The sequence below is a fragment of the Aethalodelphis obliquidens genome, unplaced genomic scaffold (assembly GCF_003676395.1).
Source record: "Aethalodelphis obliquidens isolate GAN/ISIS:26980383/991018 unplaced genomic scaffold, ASM367639v1 scaffold28, whole genome shotgun sequence".
NCBI classification, from domain to species: domain Eukaryota; kingdom Metazoa; phylum Chordata; class Mammalia; order Artiodactyla; family Delphinidae; genus Aethalodelphis; species Aethalodelphis obliquidens.
In genome coordinates this window covers 2,442,417-2,467,596 of record NW_020837972.1, presented here as the reverse complement: position 1 = coordinate 2,467,596, position 25,180 = coordinate 2,442,417, and the positions used below count along the sequence as shown (strand labels likewise).

Genomic DNA, 25,180 nt, shown 5'->3' with positions numbered 1-25,180 from the left:
CTCTTTCATGAGGCACTGATCCCATACGTAACTTTAAGCACCTCCCAGAGGCCCCACCTACTTAATACCATCACCTTTGGGGGTTAGGATTGCAACATAGGAATTCTGTGGGGAGACAAGCATTCAGACCATAGCAGAGCCCATCGCCTGTCAGGCTCTTGCAGGCTCCAACCCCTTCTTGGCGGGGTCCCCTGCAATTCCATGGTTAGGGTTTCCCAGCTACTGGTTCTTCTGTGGCTGTTGCCAGTCATCCTAAGTGTAGAAGACCAATGCCATTCTTGGCTTCTTCTTGGTGACTCACTTGAGTGCATCAGCTCCCTTTCCTTTATGATGTTGCTGTTTATTTTTCATAATATCAAGGTTTGTCATTTGATCCAGAGCCAGTGATTGACAACCCCCTACCCTCTCCATAGGGAGAGAATACACATGCAGTAGTTAAGCTTAGAAGAGTCCAAACAGGGTAGGCGTTCAGAAGTGGGAGCAGTAATAGTGAGTGGAAGGGTTCTGGAAAGATCAAGCAGAGGCAGTGGGGTTAGAGCTGGACCATGAAGAGTGGATGGAGCCAAGGAATGGGGCATAAGGACCTCCAGGTTACTTAGGTGAATTTATGGTGACATCTTGCTTTTAGGTAGCATTTGGTACTCTTCGGTACTCATTACTTTTTCTTCTCCTTTCTAACAGCTCTGTGAATTAGATGTATGTATGTGAATCCTATGTATTGCTGAGAAACTGAGGTCCAGAGAGAAGAAGTGATTTGCCCAAGACTACCCAGTGAGATCACTGGCAGCCTGAGCTCTCCCTCTTGCTATCTTAAGTTTCCTGTGTCACCTGACCTCCCACTGGTCTCTGACCCCAGAACACCTTCACTGCTCGTTTCCTGTGGTGTTTTGTTTTATTTTGCATTGCCTGGTGCTGCCAAAACAAAATCTTTTTAAAACAGCATTTCCACTGTTAACCTGTATCATCAAACACATTTCTTTATCTTCTAGATTTGAGCCAGTCCTGACTTTAATTTGATACTTTTAAGATAACTGGAGGTGGACAGGGTAAGAGTGTGTTTGGACTTTTGTTTTCCTTTCTTTCTTGAGATTGTAGGGGAGTATTAGATTTCAGAGTCTAAAGTTAACATAGCAGTCATTAGCCAGATGTGGCTTCTTAAATTTGAATTAATTAAAATTAAGTAAAATTTAAAGTCCAGTTCCCTGCCTCCAACAGCCACACGTGGCTCACGGCTCCTGCATTGTCAGTGCAGGAACAGAGCTTGCCCATTGCCGTGGAAGGTGCTGTTGTTTGCCAGCCCTGGTCCACAGCTGCAGCCCCGACTGAGTGACTTCCCATGACCTCTGACCTTACAAGGAAGGCTCGGAGCATAGAAGGTGTGATAAAGCTGTCCATGGCACTGACATGTGTTTAGGCCATGTTCTAGCAGTCTCTGGTTCAGCTCCCTAAAAGACACAAGCAGTCGCTTGTTTTTCACAGAGAGGGAAGACCTCTGACCTGAGTTGTACTGACTCCGGTACAAGTGCTCCTGTGGTTGGGCAGCATCCCACGATAGAATCTAGAATCAGTGTCCGTCAGCCCAGCGTAACCACAGGTTCCACATCCATGGATTGAACCAACTGTAGATTGAAAATGTTCAGTTGGGAAACAAAATTCCAGAAAGTTCCAGAAAGCAAAAAGTGAATTTGCCTCATTATGGTGACTATTTAGCATTTACATTGTGTTTACAACTGTTTACATTGTACTGAGTATTATAAGTAACCTAGAGATGATTTAAAGTATACGGGAGGATGTGTGTAGGTTATATGCAAATACTGCACCATTTCGTGTAAGGGACTTGAGCATCCTCGGATTTTGGTGTCCGCAGGGGTCCCAGAACCAGTCACCCGTGGAGACTGAGGGACAACTGTATTATCGTTTGTCCCATGTTTATATGTGGCCATATTACATGTGCTGTTAGTGGTGCGTATTTACATGGTTGTGTGTGGGTGGGTGAAGGCATACGTGTGAAGATATCTGCCTGTGTTGGGAGAGGTATGGTGGGGAGAACAGCTGTAGCCAGAAAAGCTCCTGTGCAGAGGAACGAGCTGCCATGTTGCCGCCTCCACCCTTAAGAATGTTCTTTGTTGCCCGTCTCCGACTGGAATTTGGTTTGTACATACTTTGGGTTTGCAAGAATAAAAACCTGAATGCAGAGTTACAGATAAGGGGCTGGTCTTAGTTCAACTGCATTGAGGTGAGTCGTTTTACACACAGTAGCTTACACTGGGAGTGTCCTTTTGGAAGAGGGAGGCAAAGAGGGCTCTTGTGTGTCTCAGCATGTACACTGCCTCTGACGGGATGGTTAGACATCTCAAGGGCCCTGCTCTAGGTTTTAGTCTTTATTCTACCAAGATTAGGGTTTACGAAGCATGAAGAGCCAAACCCATACTAGCTGTCTAAAAAAGACGTCGTCTCATATTGGTTTTCATGGCCCGATTCTGAGCTAGACCTGAATCAGAAAAGGAAGGTTTTCTCTTTTCTCCCCTGGGTCATCATGTGTTTATGAATTAAAGCCCACTTACATAACTGAGTGTTGGCGCTGGGATGCTTGTTACTTTGGGTTGGGTTGGAGAGCTCCATGGTAGAGTTGTTGACTCTCTTTTTATAATGCTGTCTTTGTTTTTGCACCAAATTCCGCAATTTCCTTAAAAAAAACAAACAAAAACCCTTTTAATTGAAGTATTTATTTACCATAAACTAACCATTTAAAGATGCAGTATAGGGTTTTTTAAAAATTAATTGATTATTTATTTTTGGCTGCATTGGGTCTTTGTTGCTGTGTGTGGTCTTTCTCTAGTTGCAGCGAGTAGGGGGCTACTCTTTGTTGCTGTACGTGGGCTTCTCATTGTGGTGGATTCTCTTGTTGCAGAGCACGGGCTCTAGGCGTGCAGGCTTCAGTAGTTGTGGCTCACGGGCTCTAGAGCTCAGTCTCGGTAGTTGTGGTGCACGGGCTTAGTTGCTCCACAGCATGTAGGATCTTCCCGGATCAGACCTCGAACCCGTGTCTCCTGCATTGGCAGGCTGATTCTTAACCACTGCACCACCAGGGAAGCCCCCATTAGGGAGTTTTGATAGATGTATACACCTGTGAAACCAGCACCACAACCAACATTTTCATCACCCCTGAATGTTTCTTGTCCCTTGGCAGTCCATCCCTTCCTCTGCCCCAGCCCCAGACAATCCCTGCATTCTGTCACTGTAGATAACCGTTTATTTTCTAGAATTTTATATGAATGGAAACATGCATTATGTACCCTTTTTGGGGGGAGGGGAGTAAGTCTGGGTTATTTTATTCACTGTGTTGATTTTGGATTCATCTATGTTGTAGCGTGCATCAATGTTTTGTTGCTTTTTATGGCCAGGTAGTATTCCATTGTATGAATGCACCAGATTTTATTTATTCATTTACTTTGTTGATGGACGTTGGGTTGTTTCCACTTTTTGGCTATTACAAACAAAGCTGCTATGGCTATTTGAGTACAAGATTTGTGTGGAAAAATGTTTTCATTTCTCTTGTATAAATACCTAGGAGTAGAATGGCTGGGTCACCTGGTAGGTGTATGTTTTACTTTATAAGAAACTGCCGAACTGTTTTCCAGAGTGACTGTGGCACTTTGCATTCCTGAAAGCAGTGCATGAGAGTTCCCGTTGCTCCACGTTGTCACCAACGCTTCGTATTATCAGTCTTTTAATTTCAGCCATTCTAGTGGGTATGTAGCAGTATCTTGTGTTTACTTTGCATTTCTCTGATGACTAATGATGTTGAGCATCGTTTCATGTGCTTGTTTGTCATCCCTGTCTCTCCTTTGTGAAGTCTTTATTCAAATCCTTTGCCAGTTTTTAATTGGATTGTTTTGTGCTTCTGTTATTGAGTTTTAAGAGTTCTTTATATATTCCGGATAGTAGTCCTCAGTCTTCTTTTGAGTCTCACAGTAATTTTGGTGTCTTTGTAGTAAGACAAGGCCCAACTTTCATTTTAGTGTTTAAAACTGAACTCCTTCCAAAACAAACCTATTCTGTCATTCTTCCTCATCTCAGCTAATAGCATTTCTATCCTTGGAGTCATTCTTGACTCCTGTCTTTCTCCCCCGCCCACATCCAGCCCATCAACAATTTCTGCTGCTCTACCTTCAAATTATATTCAGAATCCAACCACTTTCACCACCTCTACCCTGTTCTCACCCACCCTCATTTATCCTCTGGGTTCTTGCAGGAGCCTCCTAACTGGTCTCCCTTCATCTTACCTCCCACTTCCTGCCACTCTCCCCCACCCCATCTTTTTCCAAGTGCAGCAGCCAGAACAATCCTGTTAAAACCTAAGTCCAATCCTCTTGCTACTCTGTGGAGAATTTCCCATTGACTTATGAGGGCTTGTAACCCTCCGTGGTTTGGCCTTCTGTCCCCTCTCTCCCTTTTCTCCTGCTGCGCTCCATCCCCTGTGCTCACTCTGTTCTTCAAACATTCCAGACCTGCCTCAGGCTTTTTGCACTTGCTGTTGTTCCCTCTGTCTGGAATAACTTTCTTCCTCCAGGCGTGACTCTCTCCCTTACTTCCCTTTACGTCTTTGTTTAAATATCTATCACCTTCTGTTCAGTGTATATGTTTAATTTTGGATCACTTCCATTTGTCCCCCAGTTCCAAACACCAAACAAAATTAAAGATGTAATTATGCTCAAAAACAAGATAAACATATCTGTAAAAAAACAAATACAAAGCAGATTGATGCTGAAGCCACAGCCCCGCTCTGCTGTGAGTCTGGAAATAGGCAGTGGAGCTGGGAGCTCCGCTCTGCTGGGGCAGAGGGAACTAAAAGTAGCCCATGAGCCAGACTCACTGCTGAAAACAAGGTCTGGGCTGGGCTGCTCCAGCTATGGAAGGAGGCTAAAAACATCCAAGACAATTACTGCTCAGGGTGAAGTCTAGGGCGGCGGGAAGAAACAGACACAAGCTTGCAGCCCACTCATGGGCCAACATCACCTGGAGACATGACTGAAGTTTACCCGTGTCACTGTGTTCGAGGGGTCCTGGTCTGTCAACACGAGACTTGTTCTAGGCTTGCAGATCCTGGGAGTAGTGACCACAAAACTGTGGGGGAGGGGTGGTACGGAGAAGACCTCCCCTCCCCAACCCTACCTCACCCCACTCCATGTCCTCCTGACCAACTCTGACCATATGAATTTACAAACCAAAATTCCAGAACACCTAAACTACTAAAGATAACCAGCAAAATCAACAGTGAGAGATTAATTTGTTCAGGATTAAATGAAAAGAGAGCCATCTGATACCAAGTGTAAAATGCATGTTTAGAATTATCAGAGATGAAAGGCATTACAGCTAAAAGAAAATATGAAACACAACAGGCAGAAAGGAAATATTAATAGGTAGGTATGAACAAAAACCTGTAAATGCTGGAAATGAAAAGTAAGCATCGAAATTTAAATCTTAATAAATGAAGCTCCACACTGGCCAAAGATGCAGATAGGATTAGTGAGTTGGAAGATATGCAGAATGCAGGAGGAGGAGGAGAAATGTTTTGACAGAGTACTTGGGCCACGTGGAGGGCAGACCTAAGCCTCCAACCCTGGTCTGATAGATGTTCTAGAGGAAGAGAGATGGGGCAGTGGCAGACAAGCACTGTTCAGAAAGATGAAGGCTGAGAATTTTCCAGAAGCAAAATAAGACATGAGTTTTCAGATTGAAAACACACACAGTGCTTTGTTTAACAAGGTGAATTAAAATAAACCCACAAGTCCACCCCTAGACATGTTGCAGTGAAATAGCCCAATGTAGGGATAAAGCCAAAATCTCCCAAACCACCGAAAGAGAGAAGGCAGGTAATCTACCAAGGAGTGGCAGTTTTAAGGTAGTCTTTTTTTTCTGACCACATCCTACTTCATCACAAGCCTCGATCCTAAATGCTAAGGCAGTAGGTTATTGTTTATGCCCTTAAGCAGCCACAGATTGCCTCATTGAGCGGGAACTGGGACCTGTGTTCTAAGTGGCCACCCTCTGCTACACACTGTATCTGAAGATGTACGAGCTGGGGTGTTTCTTGCCATATTTTATAGACACAGAACCTCGAGGCCCAGAGGGTCTAAATGACAATGACATGTTCAAGGCCATGGCTGTAAGAGACCGAGTTGAGGCTGTGACCCAGAGTCCGTGCTCTGTCCACCTCTCCTCAGGGTGGTAAGTCAGCTAAGCAGACGTCCTGGGCGATCTGGAATTATTTAGTTCTCCAGGCTAAGGTGTAAGTTAAAGTTCTCTTGCTGGGCTCCTATTGTGGCAGGTGATCTTTCTTGCCAGGGCTTCTGGCTGTGTGTCCGCTGCATCCTGGTGAAGGAGAAGGGAAGACTGGCTGGTTACCCTCCTGTGCCGACACACAGACTAAACACCTGGTGTAGTCCCTGCTTCTTTGGCCGCCTCCCAGTTTTGTTTTTTTTTTAAATGACCTATTTCCTTTATTAACTTGTTGCTGGACCAAGTTGGTACACTTACGATTTGCTATTATGTGTTACTTTTTTCTTCAGGTTGGGAAAGTTGACATAGATTGGTAGTTTTCTTCCTGCCAAGGTATTTTTGGTACCCTGTTGAATTTCAGACGTTTAATTTTTTTACACCTTTCCCCTTCATTTAGACAAGGACCTAAGAGCTTTGCAGAGGTAGGAATTAGGTTTTTGCCACTCAGGGCTTTGGGAAAAATATCTGAAAGTAGACAGACATGCTAGGGAGATCACTGATTTATGGAGTGGGTAGAGTGTGCTTGAGATGGGGGTGCTATGGGTGGATTTCTTATGTAATAATGTCATCCGGTTTATGCTTTCTTAAGAAATCAAGGGATTGAGATGTGAAACAATATATAAGATACTTGGGTATTTATGAACAAGCCCAAGAAATAGTATTTCCCTCTCCTTTCCTGCAAAATGTGACCACCATCTTGAATTTGGTATTTTTACTTCCATTGCTACATCTGTCTTACACGGGTCCAGTGTTTGGCTGAATTATTGTGAATGCTTGCATATTCCTAGATTTGGACCTTTGGTTTGTGGAGGCAGAGGGTCATGAAGCTCAGTTTGTCCTTCTTAACTGGGAACCTATTTGATTCTGCTCTGCTCCCCACCCCCCATCACTTATCACTTCTTCAGTCTCTTGTTATCTACATCCCTGCCAAGCCTTCTCTTTTTCTCATTGTTTGTTTGTTTGTTTAAACTCAAGGTTAATCAAATAACTAAGAGGGTATCAGGACAGGCACCATTCTAAGCACTTGGATTAGATAAAACATGTTACTTTCTTTTCAGCACCAAGAAGGTAACGGGAATATATTTCATGTCTACTATGGCAGGGTGGTAAAGGCTACCCGGGTTTAAATCCCAGCTCTGCCACTGACTTGGGTGTGACCTTGAGCAAATCACTGAACCTCTTCTTGGTTTCCTCATCTATAAAACGAGAATACTAAGAATACCTCCCTCAAGCCTGTTAGGATCAAATGAGTTGACACCTATAAAACTAGGAAACCAGTGCCCAGAACATGGCAAGCACACAATAAGTGTTAGCGGCTATTATAATCACCGCTCTGGAAATTTAACATATGTTATCTCTAATCTTTATAACACCCTTATAATATCAGTTCACCGAACTGGATAGAGACTCTTGAAGACAGAGACCCACATCAAGTATAGTTTTTGGTATCAATTTTACACGCACACGCAATTTTACACATGGCCTTGCCCTCGCTTTGAAACACCGTAAATACAGGTTTCTTTGTATGTGAACTCAGAGTCCATCTGATTTCATTAGTTGGTAGCCTTGAACTTAAAACCTACAAAAACCTGTCCGTGAGCCTGACACCCAGGAACAGAGTAGTTCAGTGCTCCGGGTGCTTGTTCCTGCTCCCCTCCGCAGCATGGCAGTCACTCCCCTAGGGCCCTAAATGTTGGGGTGTGAGGGCAGTAACACGAAGCAAAGGGTCTCAATTAAAACCCAAAAGTCCAGAGAGCCTTTTTAACCATCCGTCTCTGGCATCAAATGCTGGGCGCTGTGCTGAACGTTCAAGGTACCCTATTGCTGATGAGCAGGGTGTAGGGAGTGGCGTTAACAAGATTGGCCAGGCAGAGCAGACCCAGCCTGGGTTATGACCTCCCTGGTCCACTCTTTGAGAGAGAACTTTAATAGCAGATGTAATAAAGCACAGGTGGCATAATGAGGTGAGGAATGGGCAAGAAACTGTCCTAGCTTGTGCTAATAGTGCCTGAGACCTAGTATTGTCTCCAGGGAGCCCGAACCACAGCTCAGACATTATCTCATTAATCTTCCCAAAACCCCCATGGGGTAGGCAGGTGGCAGGCATTCCCCTTGCTCTCAGGATCAGAGAGAATGGGGCCCTTATATGACTCACCCAAGGTCGGGTGAGGGTGGCAAAGCGCAGCATATAATTTATTGCTTTTAACACTGTGGTTTCCTTTCCTCCCTAGCCCCCTGCCCCTGTTATTAACAGACTACACAGGACTATTTTAATCAGGCGATTTTCATCAAGTGACCCTTTCTGAAGCGCTCTGGTTTGGAAACTCACCAGTGCAGTTACAGAGAAGCGAGGATGGGATGGGCGTGAATCTGTAGCCTGTGGGTGTAGCTAGCGAGTCCTCGAGGAGCTTGAGGTGCCCTTCCCCTCCCCACGGGCTCTTGGCCCCATTCTGGATCTATCACTGGTGTCCTGCTTTCCTGCATTCTTGCGATAGGTTTCTTGCTTGGGTCCATGGTCTTGGGCATGGTGAATAGGAGTAGTTCTATTTCCACCTCACTCTGCTCTCACCAATCTCCTGTTGTTACTCTTTTCATGGTGACACTGCCCTGGCTAGAGCCCTTTCCCTCTTAGGCACTGTGCTCTAATACAGTCCCCTCACCCCCAACCTTGGAATCCTAATTTACCGAGTGCATTGGCTTGTGCCATCTAACTCGGGTGATGCAGGCGCTGTCCCTATTTTACACACCAGGAAACTGGACCTTGGGGCTGTGTTCTTTTCAACACGCCATAATTAGAGTCTTGCCCTACTCTTTTTTTTTTTCTTTTCTAACTTGCCCTTTATTTGCATTAACTCTTTCACTAGCAGCTTTGTTGAGATATAATTCACACACCATTCAATTCACCTATATGAAGTGTACAGTTTAGTGGGTTTTAGTATATTCACAGAGTTGTAGACCATCACCACAATCAATTTTAGAACATATAAATCATATCAAAAAACAAACCCTGTACCTTTTAGCTCCTACTTCCCTATCCTTTCATTCCTCAACCCTCCAGCCTTATGCAACCACTAATCTATTTTCTGTCTTTATAGATTTCCCTATGCCGGACTTTCATATGAATAGCGAATAGAAGATGTGGACTTTTGACTGGCTTCTTTCACTCAGCTTAATATTTTCCAGGCTTATCCACGTTGTAGCATGTATCAATATTGTTCCTTTGTGTAGCCAAATGATATTCCATTGTTTGGGTATACCACATTTTGTTTACTGATTCACCCGTTGATGGACATTTGGGTTATTTCCACTTTTTTGGCTGCTATGAATAATGTTACCATAAACTTTCAGGTACAAGTTTTTGTGTGGGGGCAGGGAGTGTATTTCTAGCAGATGGTGAAAGGATTTTTAGCTTTGTTTTTGTTTTGAGTGTTTTTCTCCATCTGTTTTACGTGTGTCAAAGGAAGGAACCAAAACCATGGTGTAACTTCATAAAGTATTTCTTTGATCAGGTGGCCTCTGGCACAAGCTCATCGTGTTGGGATGACCGACGCTAGACTGCTGTCATCATCCATTAGGATGGTGTTTATTGTTGATTCCACACTGCTTGCCGGTTTATCATACTTTCCTCTCATGTTTTCTTGCTGAGCCCTTGCAGGCAGCCTGTGCTGCTTGGCCAGCTTAGGCTCCCGGTGCCTGGCTGTCCTGTCCAGCACCCACGGAACGCTCTCTCCAGGGTGTGCTCAGCTGCTGGACCATTCTGTGGTGGCGTGTTGCTGTGGGGAGGAGCACATCTGTTTGCAGATGCGTGTCACTACCTAGTAATGCCGTTTGTTACTTTTAAACTGTGTTGTACATAGAGCTGATTTATATGAAAAAAGCCCTGATGAGCTTCAAATTTCCGTCACCTGTTGTGTCAGCAAATGCACATACATTTTAGATTTTTTTTTTTTTTCAAATTACTGATCAAACAACAGTGGGTCTTAATTACCTTTTCTTGTCCAGTGTCCGGCACAGAGTCAGTGCTCAGCAAATATTGGTTTGGATGAATACTAGAATCCAAAAAAGGAAAGTCTCCAGCTACCCTTACTCTCTAAACCCATCAACTTTTAAGATTCTTTGTTTCCTTGCGGTTTTCGCCCATCTGCAGATGGTATTTTTAAATAGGTGTTGTTTTGCACATATGCTTTTCTTAAAATTTCATACATGGTACTTTTTATACCATGTTATCTTCATCATTATCCTCTTATAATTATATAATATCCCCTAAATTATGCACATTGTTTTGTTTGATTATATAGTCTTTGGGAAGACTTTTTTTTTTTTTTTCTTTCACATTTTCATAGTTTGGAGAAGGACTGCTTGAAGATTTTATCATGGAAAGTTACTTCTTTGTTTTATTTATTTATTTCGTTTGTTTTTGACTTAGTTTTAGGTTACTTCCTCAGGATCTGCTCTAAAAATGGAATTATGGGAGAAAGAAAGTCGTAGGATCTTGGGTTTGTTGCATATTGATAGACAGATTACCCCAAACTGAGCCAATTTGCAGCGTGGCCAGCCAGGTGTGTCCACATACACCCAGCAGCCCATACACCCAGTAGCATTGAGTTACGTTGGTGATTTTACTGTGCATTCATCAGCAACAAGGTTGATGGTCTTTCTGTTTTCTTACTATAAACTATTTATATATATCCCATAACTGTCACTTCATTCCTTTCTGTTACTGATAATACGGAGAAGTTTTAAGAATATATTGCTCTTTCCGCCTCCTTTGTCACTGTCTAGCTTGTTAATTGTCCTAAAGGACTTCCCTTAACTCGAGTTGCCTCACTGATTCTCAGAATAACTTAGGGACGGCCAAACTGAGCTTTTCTCTGCATTGCTATCCACCTGTCCCGACAGAATTTATTGAGTCCTTTCTGCATCCTTATGTTGTCCTGGTTTGTATCATAAGATCTTTTAATATTTTAAATATGTTTTTGGAATTTCTTTTCCACTTGTTTTATTTTTCTAGTTCCAGACTGGCATCATGTAGTTTTATTGATTTTGTGGTTTTATAGTATTCTTTTTAAATCTGGAAGAATGAGAAGCCTTCTTTACCCTTTCCCCTCCAACATATTTCTTCTTGATTTAATAACTGTTTTGTGTGCACAAGCACCAAATCCTTACCTTTTTATAATAAGAACAATCAAGTGTCCTTTATGATGTTGCCTTGTAATTTAAAATAAAACTATGTCTGTGAATTTCTATGTAGAGCTCAATACTTGTCATCTGGTAGCTGTATGTGTCACTTTGAGTCATTTAAAGAATAGATTTAGAATTAAATTTTGCTTAACATTTTCAGATGGTTTCCTATCGGCTATTGGATACTTTTTTTTTTTTTTTTTTTACAAAACGTAACCTATGAAACATCTCCTTACCTACTTGGAATTGGAAGTTCTAAGTGAAGGTCTGTAAAGTCAGACATGCGATATACACAGGGCCGTATCTAAGTTTCAACATGATTATCTGACAAAATGCAATTCAGGGGATGGGAGATATTCAGGTGAGAAGGTAGATTTGAAATACTTGCTGCTTTGCCCAGATTCCGACAGGCAACTGCTCAGTTGTTCTTTTGGTACCAAGAACAAGAGGAACCAAACAGGGTGGAGGCTGTTCTTGGTTTTTCTCTAAAAAGTGACACCCACTGCAGAAGACAGTGTTTGGAAGACCAGACCCCTCAGCGAAGAAATGCCGGTTTTAATCCTCACGCAATTCCCATTTGGAAGTTTCCAACAAACAGCAGCAACAGCCAGCTCCTTTTCTGTGTCTGGGGTCCTTTCCGTTCCCATTGCTATGACAACGGGGGGAAAAAACTGTGTTCGGGTACCTCTGGATTCTAGATCCAGAAAAAGGCTCAGGCTGTTTGTTCAAAGAGCAAAAGAGAGTTGTCTGTTTCCTTGTACATAGAAGAGAAAAAATAATCCTTATGATTCAAGAGAAAAATGGGTGGAGCTGTCCTTTTCCATTCTTTCACATAAATTATAAGTCTTGATTCCAGCCACCACACCTTTTAAGAAAAGGTCCAGGGCTGTTGTTTCATGTGAAACTCTGTACCACAGTGACACCCTACCCTGGTCTGCGGCGGCAAAAGGACAAAAGGAAGGAAGTTTCCCTTTTAAATCCCCAGGAATTTTTTGATGAGATAATATTACAGAGTGAAATGTCTCTCCTCCTATTCGTTCCGTGTTTGGCTCCAGTGTAACAGTAACCCACTTAGAAGCAGGCGGCCCTTTTGAAGTTATTTTAAACTTCCAGCAGAGTGTGGAGATATTGTAGCCTTGGATAAGAGCACCACCAGCCCCGGTTTCAGTTTTGCCCTTTCAGGCGTGTGGAAAGTGCCCCAGTATATCTCCAGGATTTTGTACTGAAAGCTTCTTAAAGAGCTGGTCTTGGTTTCAAAGCTTGGCTTGATGTCCTGTACCCAAGGGAACGTAGTTCTGTTTCTCCAGATACTTAACCTTGTCTGACATAGTCTTTTGGCTTTGAAGTTCCCGTAGAGTCTTTGTCCATTAACAAAACAGTGAAATCATGATAGCCAACCTCATTGGGCTCCGAGAAATTTGAAGAAGGTCCATCTTCATGTTTCAGCGTAAAACCAGATGCTCGATACCTGGCACTGATGGTGGCCAGGACGCTGCCCTGCTTATTGTTAGCCATTTTGCCCGAGCAGCTCCTTGTTTGGAAATGCAAGGAGGATGTTCAGCACCCCTTGTAGAGGTTATAGGATCTGTCTGTGTCTGGGAGAAAACTGGGGCTCCCTAGAACAACCACCCTGGTTGTTGTGTCTGCCACCTCTGTAACTCCCAAATCCACATCACACTCTGGTGCCCCCGGAAGTTATTTGGCTTATGGGGGTGGTGAGGGCTGCTGGTTCCTTCTTCACCATTCTCCCTGAATCATCCATGTGCTGTGTTCCAGCTGTCCCCAGCCCAGGGCCTGGGGGCTCCCAAGCGTCGTCCCAGGCAGTCCTCCAAGTCCATAGTCCTGTGCAGGTTGCCTGTTGGGGTCTCTCTTTGGCCTGATGGAATGCTTCCCTGCAGGACCCAGAGAATCTGCTGGAACACCTGAGGAAGGGGACATTTGTCCAGCAGTGCCTACGAAGATCTTAACCAAAATAAAGCACGTATACGTTTACAGAAGGGAAAGAGTACTTCATGGCTTTTAATTAAAAGAGCGTTCCTCTGGTGTACCCTTTGCCATCCCTGATTGCTATTCTCAGAGGCAACTACTTTCAATTATTTAGTGGTTTCTTCTGCCGTTCACCTCTGGGAATATTTCTAAATTTCTGTCAATAATTTCTAAACCTGCTTATACTGCCTCATATTTTTAGCCCATTTATACATTTTTCAACTTCCTACTCTGGAAGATGGCGATTTTGTTCTCTTAACCCCCTCATCCCTTCCCCTGCCCGGCCTTTCCACCTCCCCACCCCCATACACAAATTTCCCATCTCTGCATTTTCCCAATGTAGTTATATCACAATCAATGTTTAGATAAGGATTTACGTTATTATGGCTGTCACTGTTGCCAGCCAGGCCATGCATGCCATACCCTGCTTATGGTTTACAATTCTGGTGTGACTTTTTGGTTTTTTTCTGGAGTTAATAACTGTCGCCCCCACCCCATTACTTTAGTTTGCTATCTGATTATCACATTTCATTCTCCTGTTCGGGACTGTAACACTTGTCAACACTGTCAGTCCCACTGGGTGATGACTCAGGTTGTTGTTTGTTTGCTTATTTGGGGAGCTCTCCTGCAGCCCTCATCCTTCTGACCCTATCTGGGCTGGTCGCCTGGCAGGCTGGTGGCATAGCTGTCCTCCTGGGATTTCCCTCTATTTTTCTTCTCTGTTGGATTCTCTGTGCCCTGGATCCCATGCCTGCCTCTTCCTCGGTTTATTCCCTTGTTTTCTCGGAGCTGACAGCAGCTTCTGAGGTCAGACAGGGGCCGGAAATTTTGAGGTTTTGCTTTTTAGGGGAGGAATCCTCTATTCCTCTTCCCCCTCCATCACCCTCATAAAGCACTGTTGTAGGCCTGCCTGAGTAAGGGCAGCGGCATTGTGTTTTCTGCACATGGAGAGTGTTACCTGCCTCTGCAAGCCCAGCTGCTGAGACCAAGAAGGAACAGCCTTTGCTCCTGTGCCATTCCCAGTAAATCTTGAGATTGCCGGTAAAGTCCTGGGAATGTGTTTGGTGACTTGGGGATCAGTGACTCTAGGAGCCGGATCTTTTATTAAAGTTCCGGCAGCAATTTGTTGAAATCCTGATCTCTTTGTCTTGTTCCCTCAGTTAGCCGAACAGAGACGCAAATGGCTTCCCCAAACAGAGCTGAGATGCGGCAGCAGGCCTGTCTCCAGGCTGAGGGCTGGAGACACCCAGCGGTCATTTATTGAGCACCTATTGGGCACAAGGCTCTGGGTGGGGTGAAAGGGGACCTCTGGGAAAGACTCCTTGTAGGAGCAGGTACCCATCCCAGAGGAGAGGCTGAGGGAACTGTGCTAAGCACCATGTAAAGCATTTGGGAATGTAGAGGTGGAAGCAACTAGCTGTACTGGTGCCTTCAAGAAAGCTCCATGGAAGGGCTGATGTTTAAACTGGTCTTGAAGGACAGAGAATTCTAGGCAAATGCATGAAGGGCAAGCAAACGTGATATGTCAAGAGAAAGTGAAGAAGGAGAGGGCTTTCCCACTGATTGAGCGTCTACCATGCAACTAAGATTATATATTTTATCTCAGTTAATCTGCACAGCACCCTGTTGAAGTGGATGGTACTGTCCCCATTTTACAGATGAGAAAATAGAGGTTTATAGAAATCGAGTCATCTGCTTAAGGAGGTATGCCTCATAAGAGGCAGGTTTCAAAACATGGTTACATGATTCCAAAGCTCTCAACCTCTCCATCCCCCAAACACCCCTCAGAACAAAATCAGGAGTAAGACAGCCAGAGGCACCACTTCTTAATGTCAAACCTCCCAATAGAGGACTAACTGGGAATTTTCCTTCAATTGACTTAAGCCAGGGTGTTGACATCCTGAAGTTATTCTGAGAGCACAAGACCAAAGTTATAACTCAGGACATATCTTCTGTTAAATCCTCACACTTTAGTGTGGCTTGTTAATTATTGGCATTTTTCTTCTCTGGACCCGCCCCAGGAGTTTTGCTTATCTTCTCATTTCAGGCTGTCCTTCTCCTCCTTCAGTATTCTCTGTCCAGTGAGTTTTTGTCAAGTTTTGTCAAACCCATTCTAGGTTTCTGAGTTTATTTGGTTTTCCCTTTATGTTTTCATTAGTAGTTCTTTCTGACAATCCTGAGTTCTTATACACAATTTAGCCATTTTTTTTCTTCCAGTTTTGACATACAGCACTGCATAAGTTTAGGATGTAGAGCATAATGATTTGACTTACATACATCATGAAGTGATTATCACAAGAAGTCTAGTGAACATCCATCATCTCATACAGATACAACATTAAAGAGAGAAAAATATATTTTTTCCTTGTGATGAGAACTCAGGATTTACTCTCTTAACCATTCATATGTAACATACAGCAGTGTTCATTATATTTATCATGATGTACATTACATCCCTGGTACTTATTTATCTTATGTCCTGGAAATTTGTACCTTCTGACTACCTTCATCCAGTTCTCCCCACCCCCAATTCAGCCATTTTTAACCTTCTTAAAAATATGAAGGCAAAAACTTCTTAAATTTCAAACATCTGATCAGGTAAACCCCACACACCCAAACATTTTAAGAAAATAAACTCAGAAATTCCTATAATTGTTAAATGCTTATGTGCCACATTAAGTTCAAAGTTAACATGCTTGAACATCATTCATTGAAATCTCCTAAGATTAATTTTGCACACACAGGTCTTATGTGTAGTCACTGCCTATATGTCACTGGCTGGTGTCAGCATGTACGAATTCACAAGCGTGGTTTTCATGTGATGACTGTCTGGCAGCAATGTATCACTGAATATTTAGAATATATGTGTTTCATATGTTGGAGGTCCTCATTCTCCGTAGATGACTGTGATCCAGAAAAGGACTTTGGGATCTTTTTAAGTTAAGGGCTACTATTTCTCAGTAGACAGTAGAAAGATTTGGTTGGGGCTTTATCTTGAAACGTGGAACACAAAATAAGTTTGTATTTGAATTTAACAAGTTAAATTATAATTGCAACTTTGTTCTGATTTCTGAGAACAAAGAGCAAATCCCCTGTTGGCAGTGTTGGGATATTTCCAGCAAAACTGTCTGAGAATATGGATGTGACATCCTTCTCTTATGTTTGACTCCAGCGGCAGGATCACCCAAAGTCATTTTTCCAAAAATGTTAGAGAACTCTCTCTTTTCCCAAAGTTCTGTCTTAATCCTTTGATCATTCTCCATGGAAGCCCCCATGTGGATTTCTTCTTTAATCCTTAGCTAGATTGTTTGCCATTTGCTTTGAGTGGATCCTGTTGTTGACTAATATGACTTTGGTGGACTCTGTTATATTTGCATCATTGGCTGATTTGCGGTTCTAGTTTGCAATTTATCGCCATGGTCTAGTCACTCTGTCATCTGATAGACCAATTAGCAAGAGGTTGCTGTAAGGATTAAACAAGGTAAAATACATAAACAGAGTAATATAGTTGATGCTCAGTTAACAAGAAAGCCGTCTCCTTCACTTTCCCCAGATTTGGCATATTCGTTTGCATTTTATGCCTTTGCCTAGAGTATTCCATCCTTTGACACAGGTCAGTTTATGAGTGAATATTTTCATGTTATGGCTTCCCTATAAAACATTCTGCTGAGCCCTTGGGAAAACAGAACCCCAGGGCGTAAATGTTTGGAGACCTAGGGTGGCGGGCATTTCTGGAAGCTGATGCTGTCATCAGGGGCGAGCTGAAAGAGACCTGAATTGTACAATATTGGCAGGTGAGTCAGAGAGGCCAGTTACACTTGAGACGTAGCTGAGGTTGAATTCACAACCCCAGTAGTTTGGACCTCTGGAGATACAGACTGGAATAAGGAACTCAGAAGAGAAGAAACTCCGGAGTGGAGCTGGGAAGGGGGAGGATGGTGAGGTCGGTTTTGGATGCTCTGAGATGTGATTTTGGTGGCCCTTTACCCTCCCTGGGAAAATAAACCACCCACGCCAACCGATTACACCCACCAGCACTTGAGAAAAAATTCCTTTTGGTTTTTAAATCTTTGATCCCCGTGCAGAAGTCAACACCCTTGACAGGGCTGACACTTTGAGCTGCTCACAGGCACCTCAGTGACAGCGGATGCTTTGAAAAGGAGTCTTGGGGCCAAGGAGGGGGAGGGCCCCACATGGGGTGCGGCCCAGGGTGCCAGGGGGACCTCAGCGTGTGTGAGGCTCACACAGTTGGGATTTCCAAGTGCTTCGGACGCCCTCTTGCCATGCCTCCCCTGGCCACGTGTCCTGCTCCACAGCTCGAGCCTCAGCCTGGTCTGCTAAGGGCCTCAGCTTCTACTCCTGCTTCTGTTGCTCTGGGTTCACAGTCACGCCCTCCTCCTCCTCCCGCCCTCCCCGGCCCCCCCTTCTCTCCAGCCGCCCCCCACCGTCCCTCCATCTCCTCCCACTGCAGCCTTTGCTCTTCGCATCACGCGTGTCAGCGTTTGGCTCGGATCACATCTACTTCAGGTTCGTTTCTTCTCACGCGCGTACCTGTGCTCTCCCTAACTTGGCATTTCTCGGAGTGTGTCCCATGAAACAGTGTGAGCATATTAAACACAAAATGGGTTGATCATCAACGGGTAGGAAATGCTGGTTTTAGCAAAGGTTAAAACCCTTTTAAGTTATTTAAACCTTAGGCCTCTGCAGAGCTTTAATTTCCAAATGTAGATCCCGAATCCCTATGTCCTATTCCTCAGCATTAGTTGCGTGTGCAGGAACCCATTTATCATCGTGCAGGGCTAGTATTCTGCAGGACACAGTTTCCCGAAGGGCTCTGGTGGTTGGCTTAGGCTCAGGAAGTGTGGAAACCACATCGTCCTACACTGTGGATTCCCATGTTGGCTGAGGACAGTCATTTCTGAGTAAACTCTTAGGACTTTTTTTTTTTTCTAATGTTTATTTATTTATTTATAATTTATTTTGGCTGCACTGGCTCTTAGTTGCGGCACGCAGGATCTTTTAGTTGCAGCGTGTGTGCGGAATCTAGTTCCCCAACCAGGGATCGAACCTGGGCCCCCTGCATTGGGAGCGTGGAGTCTTACCCACTGGACCACCAGGGAAGTCCCTGACTCTTGGGACTTTTTTTAAAAACTTATTATTAAAATTGATACAGAATTTACCACTTAAGCCATTTTAAAGTATAAAATTCAGAGGCATTTGGTACATTCACAATGGTCACCCATCTGTTACTATCATCTGATGCCAGAACATTTTTATCACCGTAAAAGGTCTCCTGTACCTATTAAGCAGTCACTCTCCGTTTCCCCCTCCCCCAGGCAGGCATCCACTAATCTGCTGCTGTCTGTTTCTATGGATTTGCCTGTTGTGGATATTTCATATCAGTGGAATTATACAATATATGGCCTTTTACATCTGGCTTCCTTCTTCAGTAAAGTTTTAATACAAAGTCTTAGACCTGCATGATTCCTCTGCTTCCCTCGACGCAGCTCTCTATCACTGACCAAACCCTATATAGGTGTAAGTAACAAAAAGCACCTTTCCCTCTGGAAACCTCCAAGGCACATGGCCAGGTTAAAAATATCACGGAACACTGTAGAAAAGTGTCAGTAGAGGGGCTACCATTGACGTGACTTGACCTGGGATTCAGGAAGCTGACTTGAGCCCGGCTGGGAGCCACTTCCTGGAGGGTCAGAAGTACCTGGCTCTTGGCACGACTGGCTTATTGCCCTTGCCCATCCTCTCCAGTTGGAGATCTGCATTTCAAGCCGCTCATCATTTAATAACCATCGAACATCCTAGAGTGGGCTGAGTTTTTCAGGGGCAGCTGCAGGGAGGCTGTGCCATCCACTGCACTGCAGGACCCTCCTTGGTCCTTTGGGCAGACTCTTCGAGCCTGAGGGCTGGTGCAAAAATCATATGTTGCAGGCTTCCCCATCTCAGGTCCTGCAATTCCCAGGGCAGGGTTATCCTGTGCCTGCTGCGAAGACAGCTGCCGGCCACCCCTTGAGCTTGCGGCGCTCACCCTTCCTTGTGGGTCCATCGACTTGCCAAGGATCTCTGCCCTCTGGGCTGCTCCCTCCCCTCCTCCGCTCACTCATCCTCTCCAGTCCAGGGCCACCATTGCCAGAAGGTGCAACCCGCCTGCCTCAAATTACTGTTCTTGGTGCGCCGCTTTTCCAAAGAACCTGTGGTGCTGTCCTGGTGTCCACATGCCTTCCTGATTTTTGAGCCTGTCTCTCTCTTCTTGGTGTCGACTGTGTCCCTCCATGCTGCTCAGGTAGCCTCTCTTCTCCCCCTAAATCCCTCAGCTCCTCGTCCCCGGGTGTGGATGGCCGCCCGTCCTCTCCCCTGCCCCGGACCCGTCCAGCTCTCCCTTTGAAGCTCAGCTCAAGGCTCAGCTGCAGCTCTGGCCACCTGCACCAAACTCACATTACACTCCCACACCACCCAGTTCAGAGCTGGCAGGCAGCCTTTCTTTACAGAGATTTGTACCTCTTAGTCTTTTCTCCCCAGTCAGGTGACCAGCTCTCAGAAGAAGGGACAATAAAGTTAAGCAAGTGGAGTTGGAAGGTACTGGACTGTGAATTCAAGGGCCAGGCCACCCCAGGGGCAGCCACTTGCTGGCTGTGTTGTCTTGGAAAAACTATTTATCTTGAACTTCTCATCCTAAAATGAGTGGGGGATAAGGAGGTTGTATTAGTTTCCTATTTGCTACTATAACAAGTTACTACAAACTTAGTGGCTTAAAGCAACACAAACTTAATCTCTCATAGTTCTGGAGGTCAGAAGTCAAAAATGGGTCAGCAGGGCTACGTTCCTTGTGGAGGGTCTAGAGAGAATCCTTGTCTTTTCCAGCTTCTGGAGGCGGGCCGCCTGCATTCCTTGGCTCATGGCTCCCACCTCCATCTTCTGAGCACATCACTCCAACCCCTGCTTCCCTGGTCACATCTCTTCTGTTTCCACGATTCCCTTTTTTCCTTGTAAGGACCTTTGCAATTACATTGGGCTTACCCAGGTAATCCAGGATATCAAGCTTAATCACGTCTATAAAGTTTCCGGTGCCTTGTAAGGTAACGTATTCACAGGTTCTGGGGATTAGGACATAGATGTCTCATGGGCCATTATTCTGGCTAACACAGTGGATTCTTCAGTCTCTTGTATCTCTAATATGCCATGACTCTAAAGACATATTTCTTCCAGCTATTTAAAGAGTTTAGCACCGTGCTAGACTCCTTCACGTCTCGGTAGGTTAGGTTTATCCACAAGGACTTCCTCTTCTCAGATGGTTATTAGGGATTCTGGGGTCTGATAAAACTCAATACTAGAACTGTGAGCGCAAGCCGTAGTACCATTCTGTGTTCAGGCTTCCACTAAATGCACTTTTACTAGTAAAAATTTGACAGTGCTCTCCTACCTATCTTTGATTTTGTGTTTTGCAAATTTTGAAGAAACCTCAAAGAATTTCGTCTATTTTCCAGTAACCAGGGGTAGCCTTTAAACAGCCTGTTAATTATCCTGGTGATTCCGCTGTATGTCTAATGGTCTCTCCATAAATTCCTGAATGTGTTTCGAGGTCCTCTTGCATCAGTTGAAGTAGATGTGTTGTTAAGGTCTGGAAGCCAAATAGTTTTGGATGCTAACCTAGCTCGTCTCCTCTGTAGCTGCCACTGAATGTTATGGTATTTCACAGCCATCTAGACCGGGATTTATGTGGGAGTTACGCTATCTCTCTTTTCCTACATCCCATTGGGTGGTGTCCACCTTAGGTAACCACTGCTTACAAAGCAGTGAGAAAGCATCTGTGAAGTCTATTTGTAGTGGCTCTACTGTGTTCTCCCCAGGGCTCAGCTCATTGTACTGAAATAGGATCCACTCAATGGGTTGAAAAATGCATCCCGCCCATATGACTTTAAGTTTTGAAGTTGTTTTTGACTGTTGAGTCTGAGACGTGCACACCGGGAGTCAAGCAGGTCTGCAGCCTGCCTACTGAAGTTTTCTTTCCATTTGTTTCCTAGATGCACCCACTGGGCCTGTGTAATAACAATGATGAAGAGGACTTGTATGAATATGGCTGGGTAGGAGTGGTGAAGCTGGAACAACCAGAACTGGACCCGAAACCATGCCTCACTGTCCTCGGCAAGGTAAGCACGAGGCCCTCTGAATTGCTCCCGTTTTGATTGGTGTTCTCCACACCCTTATTTCCCCAATTCCTCAAACAGCCGGTTACGGAGAAGAGCCTTGCTGACACAGCACTCTTTCCTGGCTGAAGTCATGGCTTGGAGCAGCCCCCCATGGTACCCAGAAGCTTGGACTCTGATGGCAGCTGCCAGCCTCAGAGTGGGCTCCACCCTGCCCACTGTGTGGCCTTGGGCAGGCCACTTCCCCTTGAGGAGTCTCAGTTTCTTCTCTGTGAACTGGGTTGATAATAGAGATTCACCATCCCTATCTTACACCCTTGGGGCCAGATATTTCAGAATTCTGAGATTTGGGGCATTTAGAAAGGTATTAAGATGCACATATTTTGTATTAAGGAACTCCCAGGAGACGTGGGGCCGTCCTCAGGAACGAAACACATGCATATTTGTGTAGCAAACTACATGGATATTCACATTAAGTGGGACAACTAAAATCTAAATAGCCCCGTGTTAGTTCAGGGCAGCTGTGCCTCCAAATGAGTTCAGGGCCATTAAGTTTCACTGCCAAGTAAGTTCTGAATAGACTCTGGGGTTGTAGAGCTTTTTCAGTTTCAGAATGGCAGATAGCAGTTGTGGTCCTGTATTAGACCTTACCTCATAGGATGGTTAGCAGGTGAGATGAGATACAAACGTCTAGCAGAGAAAGCTCTCCAGAAATGTTCACTGCCATTGGCTATTGATATTCCGTTTAGAAGTACTAAAAAAAAAAAAACTTTCTTAGCCTTAAGGGTCAGCATTACCTCTGGCTGCAGTATAAGATAAAAGACAGAAATACATTTACTTTGGAAAACCATCTGTCAATGATCTTAAAATATGACAGATAACAACCTGTTTTGGTTTTTTTTTTTAATTATTTATTTTTGGCTGCATTGGGTCTTTGTTGCCGCGCGCAGGCTTTCTCTAGTTGCAGTGAGCGGGAGCTGCTCTTCGTTATGGTGCGCGGGCTTCTCACTGTGGTTGCTTCTTTTGTTGCGGAGCACCGGCTCTAGGCGTGAGCTTCAGTAGTTGCAGCACGCGGGCTCAGTAGTTGTGGCATACGGGCTTAGTTGCACCGCAACATGTGGGATCTTCTTGGACCAGGGCTTGAACCCGTGTCCCCTACATTGGCAGGTGGATTCTTAACCACTGTGCCACCAGGGAAGTCCCAACAACCTGTTTTAAACTGGATCATTTTGTTAAAGGGAAAGGTTTGGAGAAAGTTGTTAGAATTTTGGTTGGAGAAAAGGTAGTATATCCTAAGGGTAGTGTTATTGCTTGGGAATTTTTTATATTCTCAGAAGCTGCTGTTCTAAGTATCATGGGGAGACAGCTGGGGGGAAAACAGTCCTGGTTCTGACCTCTTGAGGAGATTCAGGCCAGAGAAGAGGTGGTTTTGATGTAGGGAGCCTTTCCCACAGTCAAAGCTGTCCCAGCCGGTGTCTCCTGAAAGACTTCTGGCCCAGGAGACCCTCATGGATCTAATCTGTGATGTTTGTGTCCCACTTGTCTTCTGAGTAGCTTCCGACCACTTGTCAAGTTCCCCTGCCCTTTTATAGAAGGAGAAGAAAAAAAAAAAAAAACCACAGGGACTATTACCTATTTGGTTTATAATTCCCGAAGGTGAATCAATGTGTTTTAGGCAGCCCAGGCCCCGATACTTCATCGTTTAAATAGTTGGCCAGAGCTGCCTAATGATGCTCGGAGAGCAGTGACCCCCTTGAGAATACGTTAGTGTTTTCCTAGGAGAAATGCCAGCTCCATCCAAAGATTAGGAACAGTGCTTTCCTTGTAGGTAGCACTCTCCTAATAGAATATTTTCTCCTGTACTTAAGCTGCTGCTGTGCAGGGCTCAGCAGCTCAGCTTCATTTTGTTTGCCCCACTCCAGTGGGTCTCCACCTACGCGTCTGTCATGTCTGTAAATGGGTTGGAACAGGGCCCCTCGGAGACACCCCATGTTCTCCCATGGCCTACTGGTGATGAAGTCCCTCAGAGAACCCAACTGCTCCTCCTCCGCCTGGGACAACCATGTAGTGGTTTGACTTGAAGAGTCCTGTATGGTTTGGCCTGCCGGCCTGTGAAGCCACAGGGAATAAAAACCCTCGACATATATTGCCTCATTAAGTATTTCTTGAGTTTATTCATTCACCAAGTATTTATTGAATGCAGGGGCCCAGGAGCTAAGCGCACGGTTGTACCTGCTAACAAGCAGCACCCCACTCCATGTTTCTCCGTGTTGGGAGAAACATGTTTCTGTTTGGAGAGGCTGTGGTGGTGGCCAGGTCATATTTGCATGTGGTTAATTACTGAAATTTGGCTTAACACCTGAATAAAATCATTAGCCAACGCGCTTGGGCCAGACAAAGCAAGACGGTTTAGCGTTTGCTTAAAACCTGGGTTGGTACAGGAGGTACAAAGAGTCAGGCATCTCTCCCTCTCCCTCTCCCTCTCCCTCTCCTTCTCCTTCCTCTTCCTCTTTCTCCCTCCCTCTCTTCTGCTCTCTCACCTTGTTCTTAAGTGTAGTTGTTTTCAGCTTCAATTTTATTAACTTCGCTAACTGTTTTCTTTCTTTCTGAGCCCCCAAGTGCAGTGGCAAGAGGCTAGGGTAGGAAGAGCAAAGTGGTCCTCATGGGTGGCCTGCTCACCTGCAGACACACAGCATGGTTTTCTACCCTTTCTTTGCCCTTAGTGGTGAAGGCAAGAAGGAGGTGGGCAGCTAAGAGAAGCACAAAAGGAAGACGCTACAGCCAGGTCCCCGTGGGGGTGGGGGAGGGACTCCTCCGTGTAGATGTTGAGACTTGTTGAAAAGCATAGACCGGGGGGGGGGGGGGGGGTGCTGTCGGGCGTTTGGAGGAGCCTGGGGGAGAAGGGGGAGGGGCAGACGCAGACCCCTCTCCCTCCCCCATCACCTACCCCCATCACCCACCTGCCCACAGAAAGTGCCATGGGGTGAAATGTGGAAAATAACAGAGGAATGTCCTAAATTAAGAAAACGTAAATGCCTCTCCAGGAGTTCAAATAAAGTTTCATTTTAAAAGGGAAAGACATAAACTCATCACCTCCGTTTATTACTAAGTGCTTTTGAACTCCAAAAAAGGAACACTATAAACTCATGAGAGAAAAATGATTTATGATCCCCGCCTTATAATCTTTTTGATTCTGGAGGAGGCAGGGCAGACAGTCGGATCAGCTAGGGGGGCAGAGTTGGGGTGGGGGTGAGCTCCCCCAGAACGTAGCAGGCCAGGGCACCAGGCCAGGCCCCGGGCAAATCCCTTCCGCTTTCTGGGCCTTTCTTTTCCACTTCATGTGAAGAGGCTGTTCTGGGCTCCTTGATTGTCTAACATTTTGAACTTCTGTATCATATTAAAAATCTCCCCTTGACATTCTAGTTTTTGGGGATTTCTAGGTGCGGCCTTGAAAGTCTCTGTTAACCTGCAACAGTTTACGTCCTCGGAAATTGAAACAGAAAAAAATAGACGTTACTGAGCAGCTTGTTATTGAAAGTAAGGGTCTTAAACCATCCGCAAAGTGCAGGAGT

At 44.9% G+C, this 25,180-nt stretch overlaps 1 protein-coding gene across 1 annotated transcript in view; it reads left to right on the top strand.

The window, feature by feature from the left end:
* ZNRF3 (zinc and ring finger 3) overlaps positions 1–25,180 on the top strand; it is a 145,168-nt gene that overhangs the window by 69,311 nt on the left and 50,677 nt on the right. Inside the window, exon 2 of the mRNA XM_027124389.1 lies at positions 21,486–21,611. Within this exon, the coding sequence (XP_026980190.1) occupies positions 21,486–21,611 (126 nt within the window). The remainder of the gene's footprint in view (positions 1–21,485; positions 21,612–25,180) is intronic.